The following is a 10374-nucleotide window of genomic DNA, read 5'->3' as shown; positions in this document are numbered from 1 at the left end:
TCTCAACTCAACATTATTCATAAAATCTAAAGACTAGTAATTGAAAACAGAATAAAAAGTTAAAGCCAGCAAAATGCAAAGTAAAATGCAGATCCACAAAAACAGACAATGAAAACTGTTTTAAGAGAACATTAAACACAGAAAGTGAAATGGCCTGTCTGATATGTAAAGCTACTTGAATCCAGAGTTTTGTGCAATGACAGAGAAAGTGCAGTTACCTCTTTGCACACTTGTTTTTTGAGCGACTAATAAAAACTGATCTGCAGACATGAGCAAACGAGAGGGAGCGTGCATATGAAGCAGGTCTGACACGTACTGGAAAGAAAGGCCATGAAGATATTTAAAAGCAAATAAAAGTTTTAAAATCAATCCGAATGTGCAACAGTAGCCAAGTAATTGCTGCTAAAACTGGAGAAATGTGCTCTCATTTTCTGGTACCAGTTAAAAGAAGAGCAGCTGCATTTTGGACCAGCTGCAGTCAAGCCACAAGAGTTTTGTTACGCCCAGAGTAAAGTGTGGTGCAGTTATCTAAGCAAGTTGTAATTAAAGCATAGATTAAAATCTTTAGTCAGCTGTCGCAGTTTGAGAAAGATAGACTAGACACAGATCTTAACTGTGCTTCAAAGCTAAGCTTACCGTATTCGGAAGTCTTACACCCAGGTCTGTAGCACCATGTGTCAGACGGGAGAGTCCTCCAACACATTCCAAAGAAGTTACATCAGCAGTCTCATCGGTGACCAAGTACTCCACTCACACCAAGCAATAGCTTCCAACGACCCAGGGTAGTGACGGGTGGGTCATTGATTTGCATCTAACAGAATGCGCCAAGGAGGATGGACCTCCGTGTGCTTAAAAACAGCATTGCACCAACTGCAAGTTGCTCAAATGTGAATCTGAATCACCAGAAACAGGTGAGCAGAGTTGGAAGTAATTACTGGGAGCAGATGGAGCTGATCTGGGCTAATTGACTGGTGACTGAGGAGACTAAGTTGATTGGATAGTGGCTAATTCAAGAAAAGTTTGGTAAAGTACAAAACAAGCAAAAACCTAAATCATGACAGCATCAGCAGTCTCGTCATGAATCATTTGACCAAGTACTCCACTCACACCAAGCAATAGCGTCTAACAACCCAGGACAGTGACGGGTGGGTCATAGATTTGCATTTGACTGAGAATGAACCGAGGTGGATGGACCTCCATGTCCTTAAAAACAGCAGCGCTCCAACTGCAGGTTGCTCAAATGCCAGCCACCAGAACTGAAAAAGACTCCTTTGACCCTTTTACCCTTAAAGGGTAAAAGGGTCAAATGTAATTTTTCTGGCTCTGTAGTGCTAGATTAACTAATACCAATTACCTCAGTGTGTGGTCTATCTTTCACAGGTCAGTATTTGGTGCTCTTTGCTACAGCTGGAGCTCTACTGAATCCATAAACAACTGTTTCTGTATTGTTAGAAATGTGGCGTATGAGTAGAATGTAGAAATGGGATGAACGAGTGGAACGTCGGTCCTGGGAGCAGCATGCACACTTAGACAGACTGGGACACAAGGCTGGGACACAAGGTCATCAGATAGCACCCAAGTGGTGACACATTATTTTACTGACGACATGTTAGGAAGCGTACAGCCCTTGCATGGGCGTGTACTTAGACTTCTTCATAATGCTTAAGAAATGATCAGTCGGGGCTCTTGCCACATTCATTGCCGTTGCGTCATGTTCGATCAGGAGCCCATCAGCGCTGATGTGTCTGTAAACCATTCCTCTGCCTTTTAGATTAAATATGGTAAAATATAGTTACGGTTTGAAGAGTCTTTTTATTATTACAGAAGTCTACAATGCAAACACCGCACTATCAGATAAAAGAACCAGGGGAGGCCGAGAACAGGTCGATACCTGAACAATGGAAAGAAAGAAAATATATAATAACATAATATAAATTTTGAGTCACTCAGTCATTTGTGACAAGTAATTTTTGTATCTAATTTCCTCATTTTTGATCATGTTCTCTTCAAAATCGCAGACTTTTAGCTATTTTCCATGTAAATCCTTGGTGGTGCTTGATAGCGAAGCCGGTGAGGCCGCAGCGAGCTTCGCCTCCCCTGGGATTGCGCAATCCCATGTTAACCGTGCTGGCTTCCATTCCGTGAAAGCGTCTTCCTGTCTCTAGATCATAAATTCAGTTGTTCAAAGAGTTATGAACTGATTTTCCACAATTTTAATATATGTGGATTACAAATTGTGTTTTGGTCATCATACTGTGTGCAGGTAACATGTTTTCGTCCTGCTGCACGATCATAAAAGGCAAAGAGCTGGTTGTAGGTGAGGCCAGCAGTTCCTTGGCCTCTAGGCAGGGGGCGCTCAAGGGGCACCGCTCCTGATCCCAAATAGTTGAGTCAAAGCAAGTTATGAATGTTTTATTAGCGGGTTTTGCTAAACAAGTAAAGCACTAAAAAGACTCTAAACGTACAGCTGGAACAGGACTGATCAATGAAGGCTTTTCTCCCTGGCGGTGAGCTCTATTAAGACTGAGAGTTTTAAATCTGAAGAAGATAAAGAGAACTTTTACCGGAAAATGACTGACATTTTTGTTCAGAAAGAGCGCCGCATGGACTTAATTAATAAGTAGAGGTAAGACAGAGATAATTATTCATGTTTTGTTGTTGTAATAAATTGTGCGTAATGTGGGTTATAGTTTTTAAATGTGTTACAAATGCAGAAATCTGTCATAACTCATAAACTGTTACCAATCAAATGACAAATAATTGAGTTTTTTTTTTTTTCATCAAAGAATCTATATTTTTTCCATGTCTCTTGGTGAATTGATTTGGCTCAATCAGTCTCCTTCAGCACTTTGCAATGAGTCTACTATTTATTTGTAAATCTGACTCTGATGACGTCAGTGCCTCACCAGCTATGAACCCTACCACACGTCACTGTTTTGCTGATAGAACATATATTTACCAAGTTTGCAAAATTCTCACGTAATCATGATCATGTAAGGTTTGATGTATTTAGACGCATTGAAAAGGGTTGTAGCTTATCTGCTTTTAGTGGCTCTGTGATGTTTTAATTGGCTAACAGCATGTTAGAATCTTATGGTGGATCAGATCTTATTGCGTTACCACACATATTTTGCTGATTCATGCATCTGGATGATCAGACCACATCCTTTGAGAAAAACATATAAAAACAAGGTGTGCATAGTGAAGACTACATTCATCATCAGAGACAGACATTAGAAGGAGGAAATGTTGTGTCTGAGGGGTTTCATTGCTTTTATCCTTGGTGCCTTTCTCCTTATTGTCAAATCCAGTGAGTGATATTTTGTGAATTATGTAATTTTCTTACTAATAACATTGTTCAGCGCCATAGAGAGAAAGAGTTGCGGCACTCCCATTGGACTCCGTTGTACGCTTTTTACCGCCTACTTCCAGGGTATGCAGCCTCGCGTAGTTCCAAAAAGCCATTCTATGGCGTTGGACATCATTCACTTCCATTGCTGACTGTCGAGTAACTTCTGAGGTAAGTTGATTAAATAGCGACCTGTTTTGAATTGTCAACTGTCTATATTGTATCATAGGCCATTTACGATGCATATACTGATCTTTTGTTGTATGTACACAGCGTAATTATATATATTTTTTTATCTTGGTAGACAACCGATTGCCTGCTAGTTTGTTAGCTTGACTTGCCTTCTGTGAGGGTAACGTTATATCCAGGGGTAAATTGATTAAATAGCTACCTATTTTGAACTGTCAACTGTCTATATTTTATCAGAGGTCCTTTATGATGCATATACTGATCTTTATTTGTATGTACACAGCGTAATTATATCAATCAATCAATCAAATTTTATTGTCAATTACAATATGCATTGCAATCGAAAAGTCAGTTCCAGTACAACCGTCCATCACATACATTTAAACAAACAAACATTTGGGGGAACGATTGACTGAGGCCTTGCGTTGTCAAGGAACGCAGCCAGTCAGCCGCTGCTAAATAGCGCAGCCGTCAAGGCCACATTCCTCCAAACAGCCCCGAACCCCGCCTACACGGAGTTCACGAGGCGCTGCCCTTGAAACTGTCGAAGGAAGAGCAACAACATGGGGGAAAGAGGGGGGGAGAAAAAAAGAGACAGATGTTTGCCTATTTATGCTCTCACCAATAAAGAGACAAACAACCAACACACAAAAAAAAACCTCATAGCACGAAAAGCACAAATAACACAATACAACATGTATGCAGAAGGTAAACATTTGAGACCTGTCGCGTGTGCGTAATTCATCAGTTTTATGAGTATCAGTTATGCGTGTGTGTATGGGCGAAAGTGTTTTATCTCCGTGAACACTCTCCAGAGGCCATTGTCCTTGATGTTATCAGCCGGCCCACAGTTCAGAGAAGCATCCACTGGTGTCAGCGGGGGAGGGGGGTAGCCGGGGGCTTTTTCTGAGCACTCTCCACCATCGCAATCCAGGAGTTGAGATAGGGAGGGAATCCAAATATGTTATTTATGAGACAAGCTGCAATGCCTTTCCTGTCAGCTTTTAAGTCTTTTGCTGGCTCCACATAAATCCAATTTTCCAAATTATTGGGCTTTTTCGCGCTTCACTTCCAGATTTTATCCCATCTCCCCTTGAGTTCAACCACCAAAACCAGTCTGCGTTCCAGCACAGCCAGCTTTTCGGCTTCGCTCCATTTCCTTCCAGGTTTGTCCGTTCACAGCCATTGTGAGCGTGTCATGCAGCCGGCAGCCTGATCAAGGCCAAATGGCTCGGACAACCGCTGTATTTGCCGATACTTTAAAAATCCACAAAAACCAATAAGTAGCGATCCCAGTATCCTTAATCCAAATGTGAAAATTTCAAACGTCCAGGAATGACAAGGTCGAAAGACACACCGTTTTCCTCCAGGAATTTAGGGAGTATCTCACAAAATGAGTCAAATCAGGACCGGACGGGTCCCCCTTTCGTTGCCTACCCGTCGAAAAATATATATATATATATGTTTTATTTTGGTAGACCACCGATTGCCTGCTAGTTTGTTAGCTTGACTTCGCCCTCTGTAAAGGAATAGCTATCTCTTTTGAATTGTCAACTCTGTATATTATATAAATGGGCCCTTTATGGTGCATATGCTTATATTTATTTGTATGTGCACAGTGCAATTTATATATATATATATATATATATATATATATATATATATATATATATATATATATATATATATATATATGATGTATGCAAGAGAAAGTATTTTTCTAGGCAGTCCTGAATGAACTGGCTTGAATGAACATATTTGTGCCCCTGTCTTAACAGATCTTGCTGGACCACCAGTATCGTTGTTGTGGCCATCACAGGTTTCAGTGGAGCCCCCCCCCCCCAAAAAAAAATAAAAAAAAATGGTTAGGATACCTGTTCTTAACGCCTGTTTACACATTTGTTGTTCTTGTTCACACATACTGTACATATGATTGTTGATATTATTCATGCTTGTTCCCATTTTTTTTGTTCCACACTGTTCATTTTTTATCTTATGCCAGGTACCTTTATTATTAATGTTGTCCTTCCTTTCAGCCCTGATGCACTCTGAAGCCTGATGTATGTGGAGGATTTTTTTTTTTATGTATTAATCACTTATAATATTCCTCCCTGTACCTTCACTTTGTTCTTGTTTTTCCAGTTAGACACACACACACACACACACACACACACACACACACACACACACACACACACACACACACACACACACACACACACACACACACACACACACACACACACATCTTGTTGTCTCACTCAGTATTCTTTATTAAACAATATTTGATTCATTCATCCAAGCTTAATGAGTTGTTATTCTTTAATATATTTGATTATTTGTGTATGGCTTAGTATTAAAATTATCATTGTTGTGTGGCCAACTCCTGCCTCATCATAAAAAGTGGGTGTAAATGCTGAATGGACTGTTCTTTCTCAAAAAAGCAAAAAGCAACAACGGAGTCCAATGGGAGTGTTGCCTGTCACTGTTCCCTATCACTCTCTCTGCAGCTAACCTTACTCTTGCTCTGTGCATTAACCCAGAGACGTAGAGAAAAATCTTAATAGCTCTGCACTTACCTATAGACCCAAACATATAAGCATAATGCTTTTGATAATATGTAAATGGCTTAATCTTAAAATTATATTCTTAGTCTTAACATGATCATGTTTCACATTGTGGTCTGGGGGTGACCACTTATCAGAAGTGAGCTAGCTGCTAGGCGAATGCTGAATGGAGCACGGCAGACCAAACGCTACCACCAAGGTAAGCTAATGGCTGAATCGGAATTTATAAGCAAAATCATGAGACATCTGTCATCACATGAAAGATATGGAAAAGAAAACTTAAGTTAGAGCCGTTCTAGCCTGTACTCCAGTTCATACGAACATGAACATAAGCTTTTCCCTCCAAAAATGTAAAACGTATCTAAGTAATATACAGCTTTTCGTTGTCACCCTGCCTCTCAAAATGGAAAACTGACATTAACAAATATGTAATCATGCAATAACAGCTGAAAAAGTAATAGGGTGTATGTTTATATATATATTTACCGTTGAATAACGCAATCTCTGCTGTCTGTCCCATAGAAGAACATGAAAGCCAGCGTATGTTTTGGAACTATAGCGGTTTACACGAACCACGTGACTGTCCTGGCGGTGACATAAAAGAGTGTCGCAACTCTTTCTCTCTATGGCGCTGACATTGTTCCTTAGTTAAGGGTAAATTCTTCGGCTATGTGAAATATGACACCTGGATTTTCTTTTCTCTTTTAGGTCATGGTTCTGAGATTATTGATGGGAAAGAAGTGACGCCCCACTCGATGCCTTTCATGGCTCTCCTGGAGGCAGACAAGGAAGAAGGATACTGTGGAGGAATACTAATTGATCCATTATGGGTTCTGACTGCTGCACACATCGGAAAGTAAGAACAATAACTCTTTCTCTTTTTTGATACCTTTTGTTTGTGTTTCAAGCAACATTAGAAATCCATCCATCCATTATGCATAACTACTCATCAGTGCAGGGTTACAGGGAGGCCTGTACCTACATCCTTGGACAGGTCGCCAGTCCATCACAGGGCAGCACAGAGGCACACACCTAAGGGCAACTTAGAGAGACTAATTAACCTAACGCTCATGTTTTAGGATGGTGGGAGGAAGCCGGAGTATGCACAGGGAGAACATGCAAACTCCAAGCAGAAAGACTCCTGGTTAGGGTTCGGGACTTCTTCCTCCCGTAGAAAGTTCTACCACTGTGAAGCCCTAACACTGGAGACAGAAAACACAATCTATTGTTACATTGACTGGTTCTGTGCTAATCTGGTTCTGCCTTGCTCTCCCAGCCACTTTTAACAATATTTAAAAGCAAACCATTCAACTATAACCTGCAATTCAATAGTCTTGCTATAAAACATAATACACCCATTTCAAACAGGGGATTATATAAGATTGATTCACCGACATTGGTTTATTTTTGAGATGTTAAGTTGTTAATGTCTTGTTGCTCTCCCAGCCCTAAGACCGTGTCACTGGGGGTGCACTCCCGCAAGGCACAGGAGAAAGAAAAACGTTACAGGCAGGTCTGTAAGGTGGAAAAGAATGTTTCTCATCCTGACTTTAATTCCAGTACATATGACCATGACCTCATGTTGGTGAAGGTAAGTTCGCTTTGTTAAATGAATGACCTCACATCACTCTAAAATAAAACTACATGCAAAATGGAAATATTTAAGATTAAGACCGCTGCTGAAATCAAACCTTCAGTTTTCCTGTAACTTCACAATATACTTGACTTGCATGTGATTATTGTTTTGTTAATATGTTCTTAAAAACCGTCTAATAATGATTGCCCTTTTTCTTTAATTAAAATCATTAAGCTCTAAAAAGATCCTTTGCACTATATTTCACATATGATGTATTTTCATAAAAGGAAAACTATTAAGTCTTTATCTAAACTTATAATTATTTATTTATTTTCAGCTGAACAAGGCAGTGAAGCGAACCCAATGGGTGAGCAGCCTCAAGCTGAATGAAGTTGTCAACGACCCACCAGCCGGTTCAGTCTGTACGGTGGCTGGATGGGGAAAAACAGAGATGGGTGTTTTATCAGATGTCTTGATGGCGGTCAATGTAACTGTGGTTGACAGGATTAAATGCAACTCCAAGGATTATTACGACTCTGATAATTACATAACTAAGAACATGATATGTGCGGGGTCAGACGGTAAAAATGTTGCTGACGCTTGTGATGTAAGTGGGCCTAACAGCCATTTACACAAATGTTAAACGATGCTGCTACCCTAAAATGTGGATTACATGTTTCTTCTCTCTGCAGAAAGATTCAGGTGGGCCAATATTGTGCAATGGAGCTCTAGTTGGAGTCACAAGCTTTGGCCCTGGGAATAAATGTGGAAAGAAAAGACAAGCCTGGAGTGTACGCTTTCCTTACAAGAGATCATCTTGAATGGATCAAGAAGACAATGAAGACATGAAATTTTTTTATAAACTTTCCTTTGAATTCAGCCATGTTATTCTTTAGCTGCGTCTCTGATACTCTGCTTCAATTCAACCTGCATTATATTAATAAAAGATGTACATTTGTACAATCAATAAACATATTGCACAAATCCTGAGCTTTCACTTATTACATCAACACTTGAAAACAGTTAATAAAAACAACTTTAAGGGATTAAAGGGTAAATATTATTTTCTGGCTCTGTAGTGCCAGAAAAACTATTACCAGTTACTTCTGTGTGGTTTATCTTTTCCATGTCAGTAGTCAGTGCTCACTATTACAGCTAGAGCTCTACTTAATCCTTGACTAAAATAGGTTGTATAGATGTGAGGAATGTAAACAACCATTTCTGTATTCTGACTTTAACCTAACTGGATTGACTGTGTGGTAATATTCCAGTGGTCCACATGAAAAAGTTTAAGAACATGGCTAGAACAATGGCAATAAAAAGTTCAATATATTTAATAACTAAATTAGATTTTTTTTATATAACATCAACATAATACCAGTTTCTTTCTTTTTTCTTCTTCTTTTTTTTTAAATATAAGAAGGTAGGAAAATGAGGCTTCAGGAGTGGAGCACTTTGACCAGAGTGTGAAATTTTAAAAGATGACTTACATAGATGAAAGAAGAAGCACGTTTATTCTAACTAGAATAAAAAGTTTCTCTAAGCTTAAAAACTAATTTCATTAGATAAATGGAGCAGAAATTCATATTAAGTTTCTTGCTAAATATCACAAAAGGTATCATTATACACTCCTGCAAAATGTTTTTTTCATCAATAGTAAAGTTTCTCTTCATCCTTCACTTCAAAGGGTGACAAAAGGCTTAAAACCAAGTAGAAATATTGTCAACGTTCTTTGTTTGATTCACTATAATCTACATTCAATGGAAACTCAGCCAGTGCTGAGAACTATGGAGCTAAAACAGTGACAGCTTGCAGAGACATTAAAAACGAGATTTGGCATTGTAAAATCAAACATTGAAAAATGAAACGTTGAAAAATCACTTGCAATAACATTGAAAAACAGATTTGACATTGAAAAATTGGACATTGAAAAAAATGTTCAAAACATTGTTCGAAAGGAAAAACTTATGACAATATTCTCATTTTATGCTGCAGCTTTTTTTTCAGTGAGAGATGTTTTCAGTGTCACTGCAGAATTCCTTCCGCTACGCTCTCACTACAAGCTGGTACTGTTTTGGCATCGGTTGCGAGGCTAAATTGAAGGCCCCTTCATGGGCTTTCCGTGTTGCGGTACTCCTCATCATCTCCCTGCTGTCAGTGGTTTAGCTCCATGTCACTACAATCATTAGCTGTATAAGCTAATTAAGTTAATATTAATGAAAATAATAACCTATCTTGTGGTCCATCAGCAGTACTTGGTGATGATGATTTCTAATTTTTCAAAACCAAATCTCTTTTTTGATGTTATTGTAAGCGATGTTTAATTTGTCACCGTTCGATTTTACAATGCCAAATCTCTTTTCAATGTCGCTGCAAGCTGTCACTGTTTTAGCTCCATAGTGAACTGGTACAACTTGTCCTATATAAGTTTAATTTTAAATTACTTCTAAACTAGGCTGCTGTCTTACGAAAACATTACAACATAGGGCTCAAGCCTCCAATGTTTCAGGCCCCTATAAATACCCCTGGAGGTACCTCTACTTTATCTTTTAAATTGTTCCAGGATGGAGCTCTTAACTAAAAGTCTAACCCCCACCCGCTACCCCAACCCAAATACAAAAAACAAACACCACAGTGCAGGTCTAATAGATTTGAAGGTACTTATTTTATACCCAGAGGAGTGAATGAGTACT

General features: G+C 39.1%; 1 protein-coding gene across 1 annotated transcript; it reads left to right on the top strand.

The window, feature by feature from the left end:
• The first annotated feature begins 3245 nt into the window (after nt 1-3245).
• Nucleotides 3246-8652, top strand: LOC105928349 (granzyme A). The gene is made up of 5 exons (XM_036144803.1): nt 3246-3310; nt 6814-6961; nt 7552-7696; nt 8019-8288; nt 8374-8652. Exons 1-5 carry the CDS (start codon nt 3247-3249, stop codon nt 8500-8502), a joined length of 756 nt encoding a protein of 251 aa, XP_036000696.1. The 5' UTR covers nt 3246; the 3' UTR covers nt 8503-8652.
• The last annotated feature ends 1722 nt before the right edge of the window (nt 8653-10374 follow it).

This window comes from Fundulus heteroclitus, chromosome 12 (assembly GCF_011125445.2).
Source record: "Fundulus heteroclitus isolate FHET01 chromosome 12, MU-UCD_Fhet_4.1, whole genome shotgun sequence".
NCBI classification, from domain to species: Eukaryota; Metazoa; Chordata; class Actinopteri; order Cyprinodontiformes; family Fundulidae; genus Fundulus; species Fundulus heteroclitus.
Note: the sequence above shows the minus strand (reverse complement) of the source record. Positions and strands in the feature narration are given on the sequence as shown.